The 26,453-nt window shown below is 34.9% G+C and overlaps 2 protein-coding genes across 8 annotated transcripts in view; one reads left to right on the top strand and one right to left on the bottom strand.

Annotated features, from left to right (window-relative positions):
• MCPH1 (microcephalin 1) overlaps positions 1-26,453 on the bottom strand; it is a 130,533-nt gene that overhangs the window by 37,727 nt on the left and 66,353 nt on the right. The window contains exon 13 of one of the 4 annotated variants that reach the window (XM_083830810.1): positions 3-22,217. The exons of the other annotated variants lie outside the window; for them this stretch is intronic. Within the exon in view, the coding sequence (XP_083686936.1) occupies positions 22,119-22,217 (99 nt within the window). The 3' untranslated portion in view covers positions 3-22,118. Of the gene's footprint in view, positions 1-2; positions 22,218-26,453 lie in introns of those variants that run through there. 4 annotated transcript variants of the gene reach the window in all.
• Positions 1-26,453, top strand: part of ANGPT2 (angiopoietin 2) — a 48,172-nt gene that overhangs the window by 4,202 nt on the left and 17,517 nt on the right. For 2 of the 4 annotated variants that reach the window (XM_083830813.1, XM_083830814.1), the window contains exons 2-3: positions 22,357-22,512; positions 24,632-24,753. In XM_083830813.1, the coding sequence (XP_083686939.1) occupies positions 22,357-22,512; positions 24,632-24,753 (278 nt within the window). The remainder of the gene's footprint in view (positions 1-22,356; positions 22,513-24,631; positions 24,754-26,453) is intronic. The other 2 variants (XM_083830816.1, XM_083830815.1) reach the window with 1 other exon arrangement.

Below are 26,453 nucleotides of genomic sequence, written 5' to 3'. Positions count from 1 at the left end.
GATAACATTTCTATCCTAAAAATTATGTTTATAATATCTCATTACCTATTTATTTTTTTAAAGTTCATAAAACGCACGATCTAAACTAGCTTTCTGAATTGCTTTTCTATTCCACAAGTTGTTTCGCAGTCTGAGAACACAACTTTATAGACTAGCAAGGAACAGATAACTTCACTGTTCTGCAGAGCTTGTGCTTCAAAGTTTGTCATTGCATTTGAATTGCTTGGACACATACTGATTACACAGGCAGTCAGGCAGCAAGCACGTCTGAAAATTCTGACATGAAAGAACCAGCTAGTAATTTATAATGAGCTGACAGGGGCTATTTTATCTCTATTTAAACAATATAGAACATGCCTTTATCTGAGGCGGGTCTTAAAAATATATATTTGAAACATGATCTCGAAATTTGCATGGAGAAATTAGCACATGTAAGCCACGCTGACAAAGTGTTGTAATTCAAAGCGAAGACTGCAAGTCTGGCTTGCAGTGAAGTTAGCCTGGTGAAGTGACAGAACTTCAAGAAAGATCATTGGCGGATATCCTTCTCATCCTGTAACACTTCCACTCAAGTATAAAATATTCATGGAAAAAAAATATTCTGGAAAAGGTGTTTTGGATGCCACATAGCTTCCTGTAATGGCACTCCATTGTAACTGAAGGAAAATGACGTTGATTGCCAAAGTGGCAACATGTGTATAATTAGACCTGAAACATCAGAAAAAAATCATACTGCATAAATTCTTAACACTACCCGAAAATAAACCTGATCACAATTCCACATCTTTATAGGAACTCACTTGATCCTAAATGCTACACTATTCACCATATTTTGATTTAATGAAACTTTATTTGACTGGCACCTGAAAAGGTGCAATAGTATAGTTTAATTGCATCATAAAATCATAATCCTAAATTTGTGCCTTGTACCAAGATGACTATCTTCTAAGCAGTAAATATTTTGAGGGCTTAACTGAGCAGTTGACACAGGAACTGGAAACAATTGTTCAAGTGATGCCATAAAGGGTTTCTTTATTGAAGAATGAAATATTTGTTGCAAATGGAGAGAATTCATAATTATCTGCAATGAGTAGCCACTTTTTGATTCTAAGGTTGCTTCATTACAAAAACATTTTGCATTAGGTTTCACTTCTCCCATCATTTACAGAGGTACACAATTAGCATGATAGAATCAAAGAAACCTGCTAGTGAATTTGCGTGAGAAACAGAAGCCACACTTCAAAGCAGAAACAATAGTGCTTTCATCTACCTGAAAATGAACCTTAAGGCTTAAATCCAGAATGCACACACTTGAAGCTTGAAGTGTGGGCAGTTAAATTTGTCTTTGTGGGCTTAGGATGCTTAATGGAGACACCCACATTTTTAAGTGTTGGGTAAAATGTCAGATCAGTAGTCTTTTTTTTTTTTTTCTTTTTTTTTTAATCTCACAGGCAAAACTTCCCTCCACATATGGGCTTATCTGTCTATTTATTAATTTACAGTGCTCACTATTGTAATGTTAAGACCAACATTAACAGATGTGCAGTGCAGGATGAAAAACACACAAAGTAAAACAGCCTAATCTCCCCAGCTGGTAAGCAATTTCCTAACATAAATAGTAAAATCACACACAACGCTCCAGTGCTAAATGCCACTTAAGTAGGCAAACACAGTATCATAAGTGACATCAGGTAAACAGAAAGCAGTAAGCAAATTCCAGTATCCTTATTTAGTAAAAACTATGCTTTTTCCTGTCAGGCTCTGGGAAGTCAGCTACAAGAGGAATAGGATAAGTATATCCAACCAATTCTTTGGGGGATCAAAAGGCAGATTCTATTTTACAAGACAGAGAAGGATTTTATTTGAGCAAAGATTTCCAAGTAAGATGCTTTAGAATAGACTGATTTTTTTTTTCTAGCCATTCTGCAGCTAAACATCCTGTAAAATAACTACTGTTTGCCTTTTTCACTATTTTAACACCTGCTCTTTATGTCATCTGTTTTGTTCACAAAGAGGCTCCAACAAAAGTAGCTTTTCCTCAGATTTGCTTTGCTAGTGACACCTGGTCTACTAAGTGAAGATGGAAAGCAAACAATAACCTTTAAAGTTGCTTATTGAGTTTACTTGCTGGGTTTTTATTTCTTAAGATCACTAATACACATTCCTGGGTTCATATTTCAACTTACCAAAATATAACACCAGATTTGTCGAGGCTTGCCAAAAAAAATTGTTCACTTAGTTTTTGTACTATACTGAAAGTGTAATATAAGATTGTTTTTTAAAAATAATCTGATGCTAATTTCTCAGCAATTGTACAAAACCTGCTTTACCTCTTGCTTTTTTTAAAAAAATAATTTTGCTTATTTAAGAAGCAGTACCCGTTTTATTTTGAAGTTGCGTAAAAAAGAAAAAGACACTTTTTTAGTGTGAATTAATATTTAAAAGTTGTTCCTGAAGTGTTGCACATCCCAAAACATTTTTACACTCCTCCCCCCATCCTGCCTTTAATCCATCAACTAAAGGAAACATTATGTTTCTGAATGAACTCTAGGCTGTATGAATGGAACAGCATGGGAAGTGTGTGCTTTATCTGGTTAATGGACAAACACAATGGGAAGAAAATTTGTTAAGCAGGGCCAGGTTCTTTTCTGCTCTGGTCCTGCATACAGAGCAGAAGACTTTGTTCTATCACTGCTGCAAGTTCAATTGGTTGCTGCTTCATGAAAACATTTTTTTTTTGTCCAAACAGTTTTAACGCCTTACACCATCACCGTACAGACCATACATAAAATTGGAATGTCTTTCAAAACGAGATTACGTTTAAACGTTTGGATGACATACTAGAACAAACCACTATTCCACCTAATCCAGTGTTTAGCAGTAAGCGATGCCGCAGAGCAAAGGCCAAAACTCTAGATCAACTGTGCAATAAAAAGCCTGAAATTAACTTTCTTCTTTGACATTTCCTACTTTGGGATCAATTTGTGCAGACGTGTAAGATATATATTTCTTAAAGTGTGTGTATAGGCAGGGAGAACAAGCCTCTCGTTAATAAGATTTTCAGTTAATTTGAGAGGATGGGAGGTTGGTATACAGATCAGATACGAGACTGGAACTTTTAAATGTAGTTATACATGTTGAGTATTATCCTTGAGAATTTCTTTATGTATAAAAACACTGGGTTTTCTAGAAGACGTGATTCTCATAAGGTCTACAATTAAAAATATCTATCTAAATTAATGGCAATGTTACCATTTGGATCATGGCAATTCTACTGCAGGAACTGCATTTTTTTTTCAGATATTTGGCCATTGAAATAACTGAATGCTGACTTGAATTTACTTCTTAGTACATAAACTAGATCCTACTTTAGACTACAAGGAGGTAGGACTCTGTCCAAAGCAATAGTGTAAAAGAAATGGGTCATGTTTTGTCTTCCCCATTAGAAAAAATTGAAAAAATTTATGTACAAATTGTTGATAGTGTATGGCATATAGGGTAATTTATTTTTTAGTTTATCGGCAGGTCAAAAGACTAGAAAATAAAAGTCAGTAGTCAACATTAAACCCAAAGCCAGAACTTCACCTTGAACCATGCCAGCAGACTAGGAGGGGAACACTTTGCTGATAGAGATGTAGAATCTCTGAACTGAGATTTGTTTTTCCTTATCCTGGAAGCTAAAAACCCTTTGTCATTTTGAAACATGTTTCTTCTCTAGAGGAAACAAATTCAGATGTTTTAAGATGTATGGGAGTGGATATGCATAATATTTTATGAATAAGTACCAACAAATGGTTATAATTATTATAATACTCAAGATACAGTATACAGTGGTGGCTTAAGACATTAAGGTACAGAAGTTCACATCTCAAATATGAAAAAATATTCTGACATGCACCATCCAGAAACATCTGCATGCAATGGACAAGGACAAATATATTGTACAGCGCTGGATTTTGAAATACGCAAGAGATGATTCTGACTCTGAATCAAGGGCTGCATTCCTTTCTTAAGTAATGCATCTGTTTTCACTTAAATGTGAAAAGTGCTTGTTTCTGTCTATCAACTATGTATTTGCTAAGCAAAAGAGTACTGGCATGACCAAAAAGAAAATACCGTTTTACTTTGAGATTAATACGTGTTATTGGATAGAGTTTCCAAGCTAGTCTAGATGATTTGACTCTGCAGTTTATTTTTATATCTCCAATAGGTAAATTCTCGTAAAAAGACTCGAAACGATACTTTTGCATGTGCTTAAAATTGTTGCAAATAATATTTCTGTCACTCCACAAATTCCAAATTGATGGAACAGGCATGAAACAGTACAAACCCAACAAAGAAGAGCAAGAGATTTTCTTGTACACACCTACAAGATAAAATTGAATTTGAGAGCTCATCATCTCCAAGATGTGATCAGAAAAAAATATGGTAGACAGATGCCTGTTTTACTGAACCAGTCTCTTAGTAGCATTCAAAATGTACTTTCAAATGCTCTGCTTGTTATTAATATGATCACAAAGTTATCATCTTCGACTGGTCCGAACAGCAAACTGGGAGACTTTCTCCATTAATTATTAACAATAAATGCTCTTTTTTTTTCTTTTTTTCTTTTCTTTTCCTTCAAGTGCACATATAGGAAATTAGCCTGGAGATGCTTGAGTTGACAGTTTCCAGTCCTTTGTGTTTGCGTACCCACTTAACATAAATACACTGCAACACATAACAGCATAACCCTTAGAACGTCTTAGAAACTTTTGCTGAGAGACTGAATTCCAGAATGGTGTTTTTTTTACAGACAATTATCTTGTTACTGCACCTTATTTGTTGTTGATTATGAATTAATTCAATAACGTGCTTCTCCTGCAATCTGCCAAGGAAAACAACCAATACTATTTTTTTTGGTTCCTAATCAGAAGAAACAAACTATCACATATGTATTCCTTAGAATACATTGAATTTTTCCTAACAGACACAGATAACTATTTCTAACTTTCAAAATATGAAGTTTTCAATGGCTGTAGTGGGCTGTCCTTTTCATACTACAGTATTTGCATTTTTGAAAATATACCACATTTTTCATTAGTCTATTTACAATACTTTTGACAGTAAACCAAGGTAACTCAGTAAATCACTAGTTATTTAACAACCTCTTACATACTTTAATGCAAGAACCCCCTCTTGCATCTATTGTTTCATGGGATTTTATACAGCTCCAGCTGAAAGCCAGGATGGGGAGCAAAGACTCTTTCTGCAGCAATACCATTATAGGGCTAGACATGCAGAGTGCTGCTAACTGATTTAGAAGATACACTCTCAGACCTTAGATTAAGGTCTACAGGGAGAAAGGTGTCACTCTCTGATGCTTCTCTGGAGCTTAGCAAACCCAGAGTTTTGTCAGATGACTCAAATGATAGTCATCATTAGTTTATGATAAGGATATCATCATAAGTAGCTTCCTAGAGTAAGTTCAGTCAGTCTTTTCAGCCTGGAAGAGAAAGAGGAGTGGAGAAGTTGAAGACTTACCAGCATTTCTAAAGAAGTTGTAAAAGCTAGCATGCTGCACAGCCCTCACCCTGGCATGCAATGCTGGCACTAAAGTTTGTAAACCCCAGAATCAAGAGACAATAAGTGGAAAGCAGAAGCTACAAATATGGTACAAAATATATAGATAAACATTATGCATCCCATTTGTTAAAACAGCTTAGGAACAAGAGTTGAATCTGGACTGACAGCCTTTCCTTGGAGTTTGGTATCTCCCCCTTCCCACATCCTGACAGAATGGAACAAAAGATGCAAGTTGCAATTTGGAAAAAAAAAAAAAGTGTTCTGGCATCTAGTAAGAGACTTACTGATGGGAATCTTAAGGATACCAGTACAAACTGCAGATTTTCTTAAGCACTTAGGGAAAATGAGGGAAGATGGCCCTTGAACAAAAAAATATTTCATGCATATACTAGTATATGAAACAAGGATGTCACACAGAGAAAATATGTTGGCAGTCCAAATGCAACCTAGTAAATCTCTCAGTGGTAATAAGAGCTAAACTATTGAGAAAATAATTTGTCAGAGGACTATAAATACGTATATAATCTTCAAGAAAAGGAGGGTTCCTATGGGACTGAGTAAGAACCTTCAGAAATAAGCACAGATTTTTTTTTTTCTGTCATGATATTATTTGAATTTCTCAGACTAACGAAATATTAATTACAGGTGAAAAAATAATAGAAAAGATCAGATAATTTCACAGGGCTGAGCATCTGGAAAAAGGAAAAAAAAAGAAAAGAGGTATGGCACAGTAATTTAATACCCAGAAATGCCTTAGAGATATGGCACATTCCACAGTGGAACAAATTAAACCAAATAACCTCACACACACACAAAACCTGAAAAAGCACTTTACAACTGGAAATACTGTGATCATTTCATTTCCTTTAACAGATGTATCTCTAGGAAATGGGGTAGAGGAAAAAAGAATCATATTTATTCTCTAGGAACAACTCAAATACTGTTTGGTGAATCTAAGTTTATTCCAGGCAAACTGAGCTCAGAGGAAATGTTAAAGAATTCTTCAAGTTACAAAATCCAGATCCATATTTTGTATAAAAAAATCTAACACCTAAATAGTTCTGCAAACACTCACTGTGTCAGTTTTCAAGCTTCCTAGGAAAATACATTACTACTCTTTAAATGCCTTTTTTTATTTTTTAATGCTTACTACATTTTCCAGGCCAAATAATTACTGAAAATCCTATTAGTTTTCATCTGTCTGCGCAACAGGTTAACCCTAAAATTAAGATGCTATTTACAAAGCTCAGCAAATGTATCCTGCAATTTGCATGACCGGGAGATGGCTGTCTGTTCTCATTCCAACTTCCAGCAGTTTATGGCTTAGTCTGGAAGGAGACAGAGGAACTACAGGAACTTTTCTAGTGTCTTTATACTGCCCATGCCAACCTTTATCACTTTATCTAATAATCTTTCAAGAGCCTACTGAGGTCACAACAAGGTCTTGCTGCTAAAAAAGAGAAGCTGACAGATTACACAACCTTCTCTCCATTAACTCCTCTCTTTGTTAGTAAAAGTATGGAAATATAGTGTCCTTCACAGAATAACATTATTCACAGAAGCTGTAAGGAGAGAACCATTCTCCTCTCTAAATGAGTGAATACTTCACAGTTCTTACATGCCATTAACTTTCTTTGCAGTCCATCTGCCTCTAGGGATTCCTGTTAAACCCCAGCAGCATATAGTGTCTAACCTTTGTTCAATATCTTTTTAATACTGTAGGGTAAAATAATCTTTCAGCTTTGTATTTGTATTCAGGACTCCAGCACCATGTCAGAGCATAAAAAAAGAAAACTATATAGTGTACTTTTGCCATCTGGGGAACAACATATCAACTTTCTATCATCGATGCTGGTCAGTGATTAAAATCAATGTCTTGTGGTAAAACAGCCTAGGACTTAACAGACAATTTTGTTCAACAGCTGGCTACAATATCTTATTATTTAAGTTTCCAGGAGGGGGAAAAAAAAAAAAAAGAAGAAAAAAAAAAAAGGTTTTGCTGGATAGATCACAACTGTCTCAATGTTAGGAACTGAAATTCTTGAAGAGGCATTCCATTTTAGACTCTGTAGTACCTATTAATGTTGTAACTACCGAGGTACTAAAAATGGCTACATGCATTTCAAAAGGTGTTCAAAACATACATGATGACAGGAATAATTCAGCTTTTTCAAAATTAACATGTTAGAGAATTCTGTTGTGGGACAGCATAATCAGTTACACAACTGACATCATTTGAGCTATTTCAGAAACAATATTTTGTATGCTTTTTGAATAAATTGTCTAAAATACATGAAAACACACTAGGCAAATGTTTGATGTTTAATTAGCACTCCATCTAATAGGACTTTTGATAGGGAGAAAAACTAAGGTTCTCATATTTGGATAAAGAAAAATTGTACCTTTAGGAATATATTAGGAACCTTAAATCTCTAGTACACTATACCAGCTTCATCGCTCTGCTTTCTTTTTGATTCAGGCCTGCACCTGACACCTGTAATCCTGGAAACAAAAAACCTCTTTTGTTCCATTCTGTCAGGGTGTAGGAATGGGGAGACACCCAGCTCAGTGGAAAGGCCATTTCCTGGGCAATAGTGACAGCCCTTACCCCACCAGCAGCTCCCCAACCCCCATAGGTGTTACGTGACGTCAGTGTACCGGAGGCACTACTTTCATCATATGACCTGATGTATAGTCTTACCCTGAGGCATATGAGTAAGCTGAGTGTTTTAATTTTTATAGCTGCCACCTAAAAAACCATTTTAGTTCTGTCTTCCTCTGAAGAACTTGTATGGATCATACCAAGATACTTCACGTACTTCCTTTAGGTCCTTTCCTTTGACTCCAACATTACGTTGTGTATACTTGGTTGTTTTTGTTTGTTTGTTTGTTTTCAGAAACAATTTTCATTCCCCTTGTCCATTTGCAAGGTGTAAACTACCTACAAGATCCTAGTTCAAATCCACAGTTTCAAAGTGAAATATAAAGCAGCTCCTTAAAGAGAATGTCCCAACCAGTCAAGAAGTAATAGCCTATTTTTTTGCTTCCATTGGCCATCAACTGACAATCTTATCTCAGTCGTGAAAAAGTCAACAATCCAATATCACAAAAGCTGCAGATCAAGACTGAAATATATGTAACTATGGCAGAGATACTTAACATTCTCTTTTATATTGCATTAACAGATAACCTATCCATTCAACCAGTTTAATATTAACAGAAATTTTCTGGTAAAGATGTAATGGAAAAAAATTTCCATGGTTTTGCTTTTCTTTTCAGAAAGCCTTTCTTTAAACAGGGTAATTCAAATGTTCAAAGGAACAGCAAGTTTCATTTTCTTAATATAACTCTAAAGAAGTGGATGAAGTAGGCAAAAGACAGCTTAAGTGAATGAGTGAAACCAGAAAAAAATCTTACATTTTTATGGTTTTAAGGAATTGACTTGAAAAAAATGAAACTTCCTTGGATGAGGTCTGAACTTTGACCATATTAATTATTCTTGCATTTTTCACTTAATGTCTAACTTCCATCCTGATGCTAGACTTTCTGTCTCATATAATGATTACCTATAAAGCAATAGTAAATAATATATACATATATATTTAAATTAGTCAATCAAACAAGACCCAAGCTGATGTGACTGCTACTGGAGTCTTATTGGGAATGTTTTGTGAAAAATGAAGCAAAGTACAAGTAACAAGAGGGTAAGCCCCAAGACTAGTAACCTAACCCTTAGAAGTGCTATAAACTGCAACAAATATAAACAATCTGACCCCTGCTGAAGGCTTATCACATACAAAAAAGGATTCTGACTATATGGAAAAAACAGTTAAACTGCAGTTTACTAGCTACAGAGAATGTTTAAATATAATTTAGTAATAACTTTATATATATATATATGTATATACATATATATATATATTCTGACACTTTCAAGTTTGATATAGTAGAATTATAGAATGGCTTGGACTGGAAGGGACTTTTAGGATCATCCAGTTCCAACCCCTCTGTCATGGGCAGGGACACCTCCCAATAGACCTTGTTGCTCAAAGGTCCACTCAACCTGGCCTTGAACACCTCCAGGTATTTGTATCTAGAGAAAACATATCCATGTCATGAGATCTCCTTCTTCCTTACGGTAAATTTCATTATCTTAAAAAAGTTCTGAGGACAGCATAAAAAATCCTAGCTCCACTCTACGCAAGTAGAAAAGTTACCACTGACTTAGTGAAACTGAGATTTCATTTGATGTATCTATAAATTCATTTGTCTCAAAAGGCAAAATGCTTCATGCTTCCTAAGAGGCTAATCCAGTCAAGTCCTTCACACTCACCATTTTCCTCAGTATGTTTCCTTACAACTTCACCGTGTTGTTTAAACTTGACGACCATAAGACAACTCCTGCCCTCAGCCAGCTTCAAGATCAGTCTTCCAACCCTCTTTTACAGCTCGTTGTCTTTTTGAAGTCTTAGTTTTCTTTCACAACCCTGACAAATCCATTTTAAGTTCCTTTTTCTTTTTTTTTTTCTTTTTCTCTTTTTGCCTTCTTTAAGACCATTCATCTTCTTCCTGGCTGTCCAGTTTGAATTCCCTTTTTGCTATGTCCCTTGTTCTCAGTTTTGGATTCTTTTGGCTCAGTTTTGGATTCTTTAGTTGTTGAATTTTCTTTTTGACCCCAACCTACATGCATAATCTCCTGGGTATTAAGACAGACCTCTTTTATTTATTTATTTATTTATTTATTTCTTGCTGGCGGCATGCAGTGTCAACAGCCTTGTACTTTTTCTATTGCTAGATCTGGTTACTCATCTTCAGAGTAGAGTCTTGCATCCAAGAGAATCTCTTGAAAGTGCATTTAAAAGTGGACCATCTGAGTGGACCATCCCATCAGATCTTGACAGACAGCTTCCTCTCCTAAAATACCCATCCTAAGTGCATAGCTTTGGTTCGCAGCCATTTCTGCTGAGAGTTCCTCCTCTTCTATTTTAATCAATACCAATAGCTTTGTTTGTTTTGAGAGGATCTGGCTCCTGTTTCTGGTTTTCATAGAAAGGCACCAAGATGCAGCTGTCTGGCTTTAGGCTTTCAGGAGCACTGACTGGAACTCAGCTCAAGAGGTGACTTTCCATCACTAATTGACTGCTCTGTGGGACACCAGAGATAAAGAGGAAGTTTTGGAAGCAGTGGATGGAGAGGCTTTTCTTCTTGGTGCTGTTCCAATACACTACACTGCCTGCTTTTGGGTAGATAAGCCTAGCTATTGAGGCAATAAATAAATAAATAAATAAAAATAGGATTACATAATTTAAAATATTTTTTTCTCAAGCATCTGTATCACACACTACATTTTGTTTCTGCAGTATGCCGCCTATATGTGCTGATCTTATTTCCAAATATTTGTGCTTGTCTACTCTTAACACAGCTTCCTGTTTTATCTTTCAAGCATGGAATTCCTCAGAAGCTTTTGCTTTAAAGACTTTTAACTGTGCTAACAGAACAACAATGGGAAATAAACAAGTACCATTTGATGAGAACATACCAAGATGTTCAGTTTTTCTACTAAGCAGAGATGAACACCTGAGCTTCCTTTACTTAAGGCAGAACTTAGTGTTTTCTGTAGTCAGTCAAGTCCATTCTGGTTTTGGGTCCTGCTTCCCCTGTCCAGTATTTTAGAAACCTCAGGGAAATCCTTTGACAGCTCTGGTCTGCCAAGCAAGGTATTTTCAGACTGGTGATGAAATTTGGCAAATTTGTCAGACACATCACCTTCCCTTGTCTATCTAGCTTATCGGAGTTGGAAACAACGGAGAGAAAGATGCAGCATGGCTTACAGAAAGAACTACAGCATGTGAGAGGAAATTTTTCTTTTTGGAAATGTACAGAAAAATCAGTTTGTGATATCTTAGTAGAGAAATTATATCCTCCAAAACTGAAATCAGCAGCTGACCTGTGTGCTGCCTCAGAGTCTTGAACATTGAAAAATTGGCATGTCTTCAGCTCAGATGACCAATTCGCTCTTAGTAGCATCATCATTGAGGCTTCTTCTTCTTCAAAAAGTCTTCTAAAAGACTTAAACTATATTTGGAAACTAGTATGATGCAAAGTTTAAGAACTACTCAAAATGCTTTCAGTTTCCTTTATCTGCGAAGTTTAAAAAAAAAACTAATGATTTTTCATGCTGAAAGATGCTCTGTGAACACAGCTTGGAAACAGGAGACACCCAGTTTTATAGCTTACAAAAGGGACTAATTGTGTTCCACGGCTTCCTAACTAGTTTGATCCTTGAACTCCGAATCATTCTTCCTTCTGGTTGGAAGTGGAATGCAAGATGACTGCTTCCCTAGAAAGCAATGCTGAGAATGAGCTGTGAATGCCTAGCTCTCTTTCACTTTCCTGATAGCATACTTTGAAAAAGAGAAATATGCTTCATTGTTTCTTCAGAAAATTGCGCTATTATTTGCTGTTGCAAATCATAGATTTCACGAGGTGTTCTGTAAAATAGGCTGTCCTATTTAAAGAGGAATTTATAACAAACTTGAAATCGTAAATTGAGAGAAAAAATACTTTAAAAATATTTCATGAAAAGTTTATGCCAGATAAAAATTGACTAAAAAAATCTAAAGTATATAAGGCTACATAGCTACTGCCTTTCATGAAAAATATCATAAGTACCCCCAACAGCATACCTGACAGTAAGTTTATTTCAGCTGCCTGTAGCTCAGCGGAATGGAAGAAAATCCTCAAATGGGAAAGGATTACTTTAGATCTGGGATAGCACCTGTGTTTATTCAAATGTGCTTTCTAAGGCAGAATTTCATTTTTATACCAGTCTGAAAAAGTCCCGATTCACTGATGGTAGCATGGAAGTACAAAATGCAACTGAAAGCATGTAGGCTTGTCTCCAAAAGGTTTGAATATTCAATTTGTGAAATTCTAGCTCAATGCTATAACTTAGTATTTCAAAAAATTAACGATTGGCAATATTTCTTAAGCTGTTCATAAATAAGGAATCCTGTTTCTGAAGGTTTGTGGCTTGTTACACATAACGAGGAATATTTATATTCATTTCAGTGAATGGCAGAAGCATCACTGGCTTTTTGTCTTCCTGGCTTCAGTGCTACTGAACTTCGGCAAAATGCCATTCATGACTCAGACTATTTATTTATTTATTCTTTATTTTTAGACTAATGGGAACTTTATGAATTCCTTCCCTGATTTCTAAGAGAAATACCACTTCGCTGTAATCTTGAACAACAGCAGTTCGGAATATTAGATTACTGCCTTAACGAATATCTGTAACTCTTAATGAGAATGGTTAATCACCAAATAATTGATTTTAGGTCTGAAGATACAGTTGTTAAATCTTACTTAAAATTATTTCCCTGCCCATACAGGAACTTAGACTACTAAAAGATTTCTGAAGATGAACATGTAGTTTCTACTAACAATATTTCTGAAAACACAAGAATATTTTTCATTTGCCTTTCATTTACATCTCTTGAACATCTGTGTGCCATGTAAGGTGTAATGCATCACATGCAGAACGAAGAGCTTATGTCACCCTCCAAGTGACAAGCCACCTGAAAACACGTTATCTTCAGTTAGGTGAGCAGTAGAGAGCTACCATATATACAAAACAAGCTCAGAGGCTGGAACCATGGGAGCTAAACTGTGAGTTTGCCTTTGGGATAGTTTCAGATCTCAAAGCCTCTTCCCTTTCCCTGTTTTGCTTTTTTTCTGTCATAGCTTTGACTGTAACTTTTGTAGTTAGTTCAAAATACATAGAAAGTATGATGATGCCAGTGTTAGGAACAAAATACTTTTAGTCAAGAACACACAATGAAAGTAATTCTTTATAAATATTTGTACAGACAATAGAGGCTTTTCATGCATTTAGTTTCAAGCAATATTAATGAAATATTTATTTTTTATTCAAGAAGATTATTCCCAATGAAGGCAGGGATTTTTTTTCTTCTGCTAGAAAATCATCTTACTCTAATAGAGATGTAATTAGACATGAGAATAAGTTAGTAAGCTTTAACTTAGTTCATAAATGGCATTAACTGAATCATCTCCTGCGTATAATTTACTTCAAATTCTTTATTTACTATTCTTAGAGTTGGAATTTAAACCTTCAGTATTTTATTACATAATTTTAACTTGAATATTTTCTAATAAATCACAGCTCACTTTCAGCTAGTATTCATTTATGATGTTACTTTCACCTTTTGTTTGCTGACAGGAAAATGAGATAAGAGAAAATTCTTAGCTGGAGGTCTGGACAGGCAGACATGCTCGATGAAGCGTGTAAAAAGCTAATGCTGTAGAGACATCTCAAGCATTCCCATATACATTCCCAAAAGATTTTTTTTTCCCTCCCTTGAGAAACAGCACATAGTCCATAGGGACTTCCTGCCCTAGGGAAAAAAAAAAAGCAATTTAAATGTCTCTTTTCCAGACATAATCACTTCTGCAGTGTACTATTTTCTTCTAAAAGTTATAGGCTTCTGAAACTGATTACTGACTTTCAAAAGACATAGGAAAATATATGATTTTAATGGAAGCTAATTTAAAATAATTGAAGGTCTGGTTGATGGGGATTGATGCAATGACTTTTAAAATCTGTTCCCTTAGGTCCGTCAAGATAAATGAATCTTGGAAGGGGTAGTTATTCTTCCTTCCTTCTTTCTTTCCTTCCTTCCTTCCTTCCTTTATTTGTTTTTCCCTAACTTTAAGCAGTTTTGGTAGCCTAGTATGAACAAGTATGAAAAGCTATTTAAAAGAGAAAAAAACTATCTGCAAAATTGGAATTTTAATAGTATTGTCTTCATAACACCAATACATTGCAGTGATATGGAAAGATAAATATATACATACATGGAGATCCCAGCTCCATTCATTACATGCGTGCACATTAAGCAGTATGTGAGGCATATATATGTATAACAGCTTCTTATTGCCTCTGTGAACTGCTACGATGAAGCTGCTGTGTTCACATTTAATTATACTGTTTTCTTCTCTCTAGAGAGTCTATCTTACATTTCACTGTTATCCACGTTCAACAGGATCCAAAAAGATCCTATCCAAAGAATCTTATCCCAAGTACACCTTTTCTAGTGTGTAAACTTCAACTATACTACAAATAAGCAATTTGTATATTTAATATTTTTATTGAAAGTGAAGTCTGTTGAAAAGTCTTTGATGAAAGACTTGTATTTTGTCTTTATAAACAGAAATGTATCTGTGATTCAGAAATTTAAGTATACATGGATGAGCTTCTAAAAAATGACAGTTGCATATTTAGAGTCTGAAAAAAATGTTTCAAACTATGGGCTAAATTCTGCTTCAGAACACTTATGAAGAAACCAGACATGGCCAGAATCCAAAGAACACTGCCACTCTGAAACATGAGCAGGCAACTAAGACAAAGTATGGCTGGGTTAAAGGTAACTCATGACATCTAGAGTATGAAAAGTAGGAAGGTATCCTCTATACTTTGAACAAGTATTCAGAAAAAGAACTGAGGAGACTTATCAGCATTTTCCTTATTTTGCCCTGTCATTAGAACAGAAATGGCTGCCTTAAGTTCATTTTCCATCTTGTTCACTTTTGTCTGTAGACTAAATATCTTAGGGTCCAAAATCTCAGCGTGATGACTACAGGTATTGGAAGGGCCAATTAAGTTCTCCTGGTCTAAACTCACAAAGTATGTTGTGAAAGCACAAGAAATTTTTACTAGGGATGTAAGAGCAACTTAACAAGCTTTTGACAACTGAATATATGTCAAACACTGTAGCTTCAATGCACATTTAAAAAATGCCTTGCTGTAATTGATGGTCCACTCCTTCCCCTCCTTTTTTTTTTTCCCCCTTAGGTTAGTGCATCTGGGCTTAGTCAAAAGTCCAGTGACATACGTGAGAGACACTTCAAGAAAGAGAGCAGGAACATGTGCTTGGGGCATGGAAGCATATGACCTCTCCATTTGGCCAGCAATCAGCTGTTAGATAGAATGAACTCTACCAAACGCAGCTGAGCTTCGTGTATCACACAAAGCAGTTGCTGAGTTCACGAGGCTAATGACATTTTTCATGCAATAAATTTCTTGATTTAAATACAGGGCTATAGGGGTATGACTACAGATAAATTTGACCTCTTTGCTATTTCTCCCAGCCGGTATAGTATTAGAAAGGATGCTTTATTATAAAAGTAAAGATTATCTTTGCATTTCAGTAGACAGGCTTTAAAAAAGCCTAAAAATGTGCTTTGGGAATTTTCTCAGTCTTACAGATAAGTCCCTGGAAGTAGTAAACTGCTTAGTCTAGTAATCTATATTTGATTCAAGGAAAAAAGATCTTGATAGTTTCTAATGATCTTAGGGATGGATGAAAAGGATAATGCTGCTCCAGCCATCTATGTACTTCTTCCACGGGACACAGCATTATGTAGAAAGTCATGACTAATATTACCACTCTTTCTGAAAATGAATGCTACAGTTGACAGAATCAGATTATAAATATTAAAAAGAAATCACCAAACTTTCTTTGGAAAGATTGTTTGCTCTAATAACTGACAAATTATATAAAATGAAACTAGCAGCCAGTATTATTTTTACTGTTTATATGGGGTAGCATTTGGCAAAGAAGGGAAGTATGTATTCATATAGCTATGTAATTTCTACCAGGAACACGAGAGTTTAATTAGTATACACTAACCATCTGGCAGGAAAGAGCAAAAGCAAGACCTCCTTTACAACTTTAAATGAAAAAAAGGGTAAGTTAAAGTGTCTACAAAATGCACAAATAATTTGCTGGTTCTTTGGAAAATGATTCTTTAACATGGACACAAACTGTATAACAGCAGTGAGGAAGGCTCTTCATTTAAATAAAAATTGGCAAACCATTGCCGTCATAAACAATTTATAACATCTCTGCCAATAGTTTGAAAACAAATTGCTGTTAACACATACTCTACGTGTTGTCTTTTCTTTCTTGCCAGTTTAAAACTTGATTTAAGGAGAAAAAAAAAAAGATGACAATCTTGGTTATAAAAGTAATGTTTTGGAATGGGCTCCAACACATCTTTTGGCAACTTTGCTAAAGTTTTAAATCAAATTTTATGATTTTGTATGATTTGAAGTACTGAAAAAGCATGACAATCTGAAATTGAAATCCTTAGAGAATTTTGTCTTTTTAAAAATGCATCACCATAACTATGTTACTAAATTCTTTTTTTTTTTGTTTGTTTGTTTTTTTAAATTTTCCCACCTGTTTTTGCTGTTTAAGCACATTTGGAAAGATGTGTCATTTTCCCTCTGTGCTTTCATTTCATATAATTTAAGCAAAAATTACACAAAAATTAGATTTTTTCATGAAAAATTCCCATGAGCGATCACTGAAATGCTAGGAATTATGCAAATATATGCCCATCACACAATCTTCACAAGTTTCATTTACATCAAAAAAAAGAATTCCTCACACCAAAATCAACATAACATTATCACAACACCAACAAAGGTGGAAAATTTACACACACTCCACCCATTGTCCCTTCACCACATTACAATACTACATTCTCCACAATTACTACATTCTGGAGATCATAGAATCACAGAGTCATTAAGGTTGGAAAAGACCACCAAGATCATCTGATCCAACCATCCCCCTACCACCAATGTCACCCACTAAACCATGTCCCTAAGCACCATGTCCAACCTTTCCTTAAACACCCCCAGGGACGGTGACTCCACCACCTCCCTGGGCAACCCATCCCAATACCTGACTGCTCTTTCTGAGAAGAAATGTCTCCTAATTTCCAACCTGAACCTCCCCTGCCACAACTTGAGGCCATTCCCTCTAGTCCTATCGCTGGTTATCTGGGAGAAGAGGCCGATCCCTGGCTCCCCACACCTTCCTTTCAGGTAGTTGTAGAGAGCAATAAGGTCTCCCCTGAGCCTCCTCTTCTCCAGACTAAAAAAACCCAGTTCCTTCAGCCGCTCCTCATAGTTCCAAGCCCTTCAACAGCTTTGTAGCCCTTCTCTGGACACACTCCAGCACCTCGATGTCTTTCTTGAAGTGAGAGGCCCAAAACTGATGCCAACTAACTAACAATTTCTCCTTTCAAATTAGGCACTAAGATATATTTCTCTCTCTCTCTACACTTTTCTTATGAGAAGATTCTTTGAATTTCTGAAGATGCCTCATTAAGAGTCAGCTATTAGGTTTTGACAACTATTTTGTCCAAAATAATCATAATGTAATGAAGGTTAACATATATTAAGACCAAAGTCTTACATTCAAGTTTTCATTGAATTAACAAGAGATTAAAATTTATCTCCCCAAAGTAATCATGTGACAAAGGATAAATCTGACAAATAATCCCTGTTGCATCTTCAGAATTGGAGCAAAATTTTGAGAAGACAGACATGCTGCACAAACCAAAATACCAAGCTACTGAACTCTTGGACATGAACTGGAGCACTTCATTCCTGTGCCCTTGTAAATGACCCCGGCTATCCTCCCCTGCTCAGAAATTCTGAGTGTTCAACAATGCTTATAAATAAAAGAGATTGCTTGGCAGGAGCTGATGAAGAGCACTCTACAAAGAAGTGAGCACAAAAAAATGCACTCTTCCAAATGGCTGCAAATCCTTAATATTGGTGAAATTCAGCCATAGCTACCTTAACCAGAGCCTGTATCAAAACATTCTTGTACCCACTTTCAAGGGAACACAACGGCCTCACTTTCTGAGAGTATGCAAATGTTTTGCTCTCGCTAAGATCAGGGGAAGAGGATAGGCATCTTGGATGAAAGTAACTCTTGTATTCATCTTAGAAGATGAAAGTAAGCACCTGCCTCTAAAGCAAGCAAACACACACAAACAACCAAAAACCACACACAGAACGAACAAAAAGCAAAAGAAATGTACGTGTTAAGAATTCCTATTTTCTACAGTTTCACAGTTTATGACACAAAGGAATTATAAACTAAGAGAGATGAGTGCATATCTTTATTCAGGTCAGGAAAAAATATTTTTATGATATGTACAAGCAGAGAATGCACAGAAGTGGAAGAGGATTATTGAATACAAAGAAAAGAACAGAGGGGTTTATGCAGGTATGCTTCGTAGGATTTTTAGGGGGGGAAAAACACAAAAAGCTACAAAGACACTTAATAGATCCATATCATTTTGATGCTTCACATTGCTCTAAATTAGGAGAAAGGAGCCAGATCATGAAACCGGCTATAAATTTTAAAATAAATCCCTTTTCATGTTCATATTTCATATTAGAAAGCACTATTACCATATGCCCTAAATTGTCTATTTAGCATTTTTCAGTTGAAAAATAGATTTGAAGACAAACTCTTAAATTGGAGTCAAGAGAATACTTCAACAACTTAGAATGCATCACATGAATGATATATTATTTGAAAAAAGAGCAGATGATACAAAGTTCAGAGTTAGGCTTATACTTGAAGATATTCAAGTAAGATAAATTACGAAACTGCAGATCTGTGTATCTAAACAAAACTGCTTTCTAAGGTTGCAAGCACAATTATAAGGGGTATAAAAATCTGGCAACCAGAACCACCAGATGCCTTAAACTGTAATCACAGTTTTTGTGTACTCTAATCAGAACAACCTTACAGCTGTGGGGAATTGCCTAAGCCTACCTTAAAATGTTTACCTTACCTTTAAGCCCAGAATTAACTCTTTTTCTAGTAGTAGGTTTTGGAATAACTCAGTGATAACATTTTCAAAGAAGTCATGCAATTCTGTAATCCTGTTTGCAGATATGACCTTGCTCAGATTCTCATTTTGACCACTATCTGTAGCAAACCTTGGAGAATGAGGTTTAATACCCACAGTTATTTTCTGAGATATTTTGTTCTTTTTAATGCAGTGGAAAGAATCAAAGATCTTGATCAGTCTTTCTTCACTGAACTATTCATTGCCTCCTTTATTTCTATTGTAGGCCTTTTTCTAAATAAATAAAAAAAATATATACATATTTTCAATGCTTTCTCATATGGTAGCTCTGTGATACCCAAGATGCCTCATTGATCGTTTGTTTTTCTGTGAACATGCCTTGTTTTTTCAACATGCCTTCTAAGCGTGGATGTACATTACATGCCAGGTGAGGCCATATCCTTGATTTTTATAAAAATGTCATAATACATGACTATGGTATTGAAGGAGATGAAAAGCATTCTGGAGATCTCCCGTAATTTTCTTTTGACAGAAGTGCATTTATAGTAAAGTTATTTTACAAGATATCCGTGATCACGTCCAGTTCTCCAGCTTCAACTCTAAAGTTAATTTGGACTCAAACTGTTTAATCCCCATGTGTCTAGCCTCTTTAGGGAGACACACATTAATTGCTCTCAGTCTTCACGGAGCAGTATCTAACTTTGGTGAAAATGTTAATACTTTATCTATATAAAAGCCTTCAGAATCTCGCATATCTCCTTGGTCTATACCAGATTTTGAGATTTCTGTTGCACAGTGTAGTTCACCAGCTGCATAGACTGAATGGAGTGAACAAACAGATAGTGTTTTGAAAGCTTGGTCACACTGGATGAAGAAGAAATAAATGTTTAATCCAAAGAAAGAATACATACTAACTATTTATTATCAACTAGTATCCTCTTTGTAGGTCAGCATGAAGCTAAAAATTATTATGGTTCTCTTGCTCTAACAATGTTGGAGTGATCTTGCTTATGCGGATTCCCTGAAGAACAAAGCCTATAAGTTCTGAGTGTCTAGGAACTTATTTTTGCTGGTACAACAGCATGTAAAGTCAAATAATTTTTAAGCTGTATTAGAATACAAAGGAAATAACCCAATAATCAATAATTAGTATATAAAAGAAAAGTTCATTTGTAGGTCTGGTATTTTTATAGCTCCAAGTGATGACCTACAAATGCAGTATTTATTTCATAAAGAATGAATACAGGTAAACCAGAAAGCTAGCTCATTTTAGGGAGAGTAGAGAGACAGGAGCGGAAAATGAATTCCATCTCTCTACCCCTAATCAATCTTCCCTACCCCCTGCCATCCCAAAGAACCCTTTGCAACATGTTGCTCAGACAACAAAATCCTAACCAAGACACTAGAAAGCCAAACTGATTGTTCACCCATATAATGAGATTATGGTTAACAATAACACATGCAAGGATTGCTTTGCTATTTGTCTTTTAACTGTATTAGATTGAGCATCTGCCTCAAAAGTGCTAAAGCCTTGGCAAAAATATGACCTGCAAACAGGAATTTTTAAATTATTGTTCTGAAATGCTTCTGCTTGCCTAAACTCTGGAAATTTGGAAACGCAGACTTAGGTTCTTTTTATTTTAAAAATAAAAGCCTTTCTTGTCAGATATTTTTTTTCATTTCCCTTTTACAGATTAACAGTTCTTACATTTTGAAAGGGGACTTCTTGCTTTCCACAGCTACCAAAATCCTAATTTAGAGGCTTTATCTGTTAAAATGACTCCTTTTTACCTCCAAGGGTTCATTTTTTTATTAAAGAAGGATCTGACTTCAGGTATAGGCATATGTATGTAGATTCTGACTTCCCAACACTAAGAAAGAAACAAACACTGGATTCTAAGGCAAAACCACTGAATGCATAGATCCCTAGAAGTGGAGCTGTTTTAATGTATAATCTAACTAGAAAGACATGATCAAAAAGGGTCAGATTCATATTACTGTAACTTGACTTAAGGTTCCTCAAGGCTATTTTTCTTCAATGCTTAACATTTTCTGGAACCATTTTAAGTAACAATTTATTAGTACACTTGAAAAACTGAGTATACACATAATTTTGCAGGCAGCAGTGAGACTAAAATTTGAAAGTAATACACCAGCAGAAATATGACATCACTGATATTTGAAGTAGAAACTTGATTCTAGAAATCTCCCGTATCAACAACAACAACAATTACGTGGCCTGGATTTTTAAAAGAGTTCAAACTAAAGAGTGCAAATGCAAGTAAAATGAAATATTTACAGAGTTATACAGAACATGATTTTAAAGAAGCGTTGAGAAAAATCAGACTGTTTCGGATAATCCAGATACATGGAAAGAAGGACTTCATGACAGGCTAATGGAATTTTCTCCTCGGTTTCCTTGAAAGTAGTGTATTCTTTTATGAAATAACTACCGAAAAAGCCTCATTGGTTTAGCCACAAAAAATGACTTTGGAATCAAGTATTTAAAAGAGTTTTTACATTATGAAATAATAAGAATTTAAAGTATTTATGGGTTTTCCTACTGTTTCATGTCTTTATTTGAATTCTGATAAAAATACACACATAACAGTGTTAAATGACATCCGACCTCCTCTCTGACTCCTAGTCATGTGATGAAAAATGCTTTTGAAAATATTTGAGTCTAGATACAGGAAGATGACTAAACTCCTAAGCCTTTGTCTTCTAAAAAAAATTCCTATCGCTGCCAAAGCTAGTGAAGCTCCTCTGGTGGTTACAATGGTGGGAGCACTAACACAGAAGAGGTTCCCAGTGTCTGCAAGCATTCTCACCGCTGTGCCTTCTATCTACCTCCAGCATATCTGTGTTCTTGCCTTTAGAAAATGGGTGGCCACGCATTCCTTGTCATATTTGCCCTTCCTCTGACAGAGCTTAATGTTGGGAAGCTTCACATAAATGGATAACAGACAAGGAAAAAAAGCAAATTTGTTTAGCAAGGCAGTCGGCAGGCTTACTGTACTACCACCCCCCTTCCAACATTTAAAGAATGCAACTATCTTCTTCTCTCTTTCCTTTCCCATGTAGCTTGAGAATTACATCCAAGACAGTATGAAGAAAGAAATGGTAGAGATCCAGCAAACTGCAGTGCAGAACCAGACTGCAGTAATGATTGAAATAGGCACAAACTTACTAAATCAAACAGCTGAACAGACCCGCAAATTAACAGATGTTGAAGCACAAGTAAGTAAAGTATTTCAAACTAAAAATGCTTCTGCTTCCCAAATACCTATAATTACACTTAACACAGTCTAGGGTTACAATCTGCAGTTCAACAATTAAAAGTTAACCAATACCATCAACAGCTCTACCCCAGATTAAGAGAACAGTAATATTTGACAACTTATAGGTCCATCTCAAGCTTACTGTTATCACTTGAAAGACTTCCATTATAGAAGGATTTGAAGTATGTCTAGAGAACTATCTTTAAAGATAATGTACGTGAAAATATTAATGTATGTCCAAGCATACGCTTAGGTAAGAGCATGCTTTTATGCAACCCCTGTTGTATATCTCTGTTCATTATTCACCTCTTGCCACCAGATCTTAGCTAACAGAGTTCCTTCCCACTCAGTCTTTGTTCCATTTGCTAAGCTAACCTTTTTATTTTTTTTTTGCTTGAATTTTCTTTTGAATTTTTAAACATTCTTATAAAAAAAATGTCTTTTTAAAGACTTTTTTCATAGATGCTGTAGGTGGAGTAACAGTTCATTGCCAGCACAATGCATTTTATTATTCTTATTTAACAGAGGGATGAACAAACCAACTAGAGATGAATCGAGAAAAAAAAGAGTTAGTAGGTAGCTACTGGAAATGTACAGTCACACAGAAGTAAACTTGCCTACTGTTAGAGAATTGTTATTCTCTAAATAATTTCAAACAAAAATATTAAAAGATATATCTTTAATTATTGCTTTAATTGAAAAGTATTAGCTAAAAAATGGCATCCCGTGAAATAAAATGCAGATTTTTAAGATGTTCTACTTAAGTTAAGGACAAGTTCAATGAATGTAGAATGCTGTGTATTTGTAGTTTTGCTAAGATGGTAGAAAAGTTCAGATATATAATTCCCAGACAAGCAGTGAAAATAGTATGTAGCACATTACATTTTATATTTCATAAATAGTGCACACAACCTAAAATCCTTGCTAGGCATTTTTATATCTGTATAATTCATCCAATGATATATTTTTTTAACTTAAAATAAGCCTTTGTTCATTTTTTGATAAACTGATAGTTCACAGTTCACAAATTTGCTGAATTCAACTTTCTGACTTTATTATTAAGGAGCCCAGTATTTTGTACATGCTGAGAAAATGTATTTATTCATTGACAGTAATGATTTTATGGAAATTATTCAGTTATTTTCTGCTTACAGGAAGAAAACCATGACCATAACTTTCCTTCTCTGCTTGAAATTAGTGGTGGCTGGGTTAAGGTCTTAATTAACAACATAAGGAAATTAACCAAACAATTGCTCTCTCAAGGACACTTACTTTTTGGCAATAATTTTCAATTACAGTTAAGTGTGAAATCATGTCCTGAATGACTGTTAAACATGAAGGACATGAGTAATCAATTCTTCCTGCCAACGAAAGCCAAATTCTACTGGATTAAAAAAAGCTGTTCTAAAACAATGAATAAATATTTCTAGAAAACATGCCTCAAAGTAATGCAATCCAATACCAAACAAAAAGCACCTTCTGTGTTTCCCAATTTCTTCATTTAAAGATGCAAATAAATTTAAATAGTAGAGAATACATACAAAAAAAGGTAAAATTATAATGCAAGGAATGAGTCAACAAAAGTGTTGTCACATAATAAACACTTTAAAATGTAATTTGGGATTAAGGAGAATTGCTAAAAGGGAACCACTGAATTCAGAGGACTGGGCCAAGATTTCAACCAGTGAGAGAAATGCAAAGTGATTTCTTCCTACACTAGGTTGAGAAAACAACTCAAATTATTCTCTGATTAACAACCATAATAGTGCCAGTAATGAAATAAGAAGATTATAACAGAGGGGAAGGCATGACAGCAAAACTAAAGTCATAGTAACTAAAGTCATAGCATAATATTGAAGAACTCCCAATGATAAATGGTAGTGGAACAACAAAATTCATGCAACCCTGTGTATTGTACTTCATTCTAATTTTTGAGCATTTGTGCCCAAATGTGTTCAAAGAAAACTTTTGAATTAGAGACTTACATAGAGATTTGCATGACTTCACAGTATAAAGATATTACAATTGGTTTAAAAGATGTATCTTGATCTGCAAATATTTTTATAAATTTTATTTAGGTATTAAACCAGACAACCAGACTTGAACTTCAGCTGTTGGAACACTCTCTTTCAACAAATAAATTAGAAAGACAGATTTCAGATCAGACCAATGAGATAACTAAATTACAAGAAAAAAACAGGTAAGTTGGCATATCAATTTGATAAAATATTATTCCCTAAAGTGCCCTTCTAATGGCTTTAGAGTTGCATTTTTTTTTTAAACTTCAATGTGGATATTTAAGCTGTTTATACTGAAATTGTTACTAACATTTTTCGATTTTTCCTTTTTAGCGATTGCAAAATTCTGATAAAGTTTGTAGATTCTCATTCCTCAGTTATGACCACCATAGTAAATTCTTATTTTTATAGATACTCTTTACAGTAGCATCAACTTTCTGTTATGGTAAGATCATTAATTTTAGTAATTTTTTTTTTTGGTTAAATTCTACTTTTATGCAAAGTTCTTGAAGAGAATTTTTAATTTTCCTTGAAGAGAATTTTTAATTTTCCTTGAAGAGAAAATTTGTGGTTATATTTCACATAGGGGAAAAAAATTGCTTGGTTTACTAAGGGACAAATGCATCAGAGTTTAAGATTTTTCTTTAGAACTGAAAACCCTAACTCTGTGACAACAGAAGTTGATCTAAATACCAGGACTACTTGTACTGGGTTTGGCACTGAAGGATGGTACTGAAGATTACCCTAAAACAAACAGATTAGTTTTCAATCATATCAATTCCCTGAGTCAGTTTAATTTCTGGCCTCAAACACCTCTGCTGTGAAGATGGAGAAGTGAAGAGAAAAACAGATTGTAGCTGCCCTAAAACTTTAATATCTTATTACCAGAGAAATGCATTCTATTGTCATGGCCACAATCTTTTTCTAACCTGGGGAGAAGAGTCAACTACTACTCATATACAAGCTTCAGAAGTAGTCAGTCTTATGAAATACAGATCAAAAGCCAACTACTTCTGCTATCCCTTTCTGTACTTTACGTTTGGCAATAAACAGTTTATAGTGAAATCCAAACACAGAAATAATGGTAAGTTTTCTCCTTCAGAGACAACGTGTTTTAATAAGAACCATACGTCCAAGTGTTTTTTTAAATTATTATTATTTTTAAATGTAAACACAAATGCATTATTCTCACCTAATAAAAGATGATCTGACATCGATTTCATCTGCTTGAAACTTAATTAAAAGGTTCAAGAGTTTTTTCAATAACAGTAATGGATTTTAGGCTAACTTCTCCCTCCTGGTCATGCATTTTTTTAACATTACCTCTCATGGTATGCATCAGAACCACTGCAATAACGTTCCTGCCAATCACCTACTCACACCAGCTCCAGAACTGGAGATAGGTAACACGTCTTCAAGGAACTATTTGCACATCTCCATTTTTAAAGGCTAGAATATATTATAAATAATATATACTGTCCCATATAAATATAATATACTTCTATATAATTATATATTTATTATAACACGAGACACATGAAAAGTTCAAAGGTGCATCTTTAGAAGATTTTTTTTTCATTTCATAGGGTAAAAAACATGAAAACCTTCACTAATATGCTTAACCTTTGAGGGAATGATATTCAAGGCATAAGTAATAAGCAATGGCATAGTCATAAGTAATGGTTACTCTGGCATAGTCATAAGTAATGGTTACTTTGGGTCTACATATGTTTTATACTGATTCTCCCTGTACTTCTAGCATTACCATCCTCTTTTCAGGACTAAATTATATCTTTCCTTTCATAATGTCAAATCAGGACCCAATTGCTATACCTCAAAAGCTTGTCATACAGACTATATCAGATATTATTTATGTACCAAT

The sequence above is a fragment of the Anser anser genome (assembly GCF_964211835.1).
Source record: "Anser anser genome assembly, chromosome: 3".
Taxonomy (NCBI): Eukaryota; Metazoa; Chordata; class Aves; order Anseriformes; family Anatidae; genus Anser; species Anser anser.
This window is presented reverse-complemented; position numbering and strand designations above follow the sequence as displayed.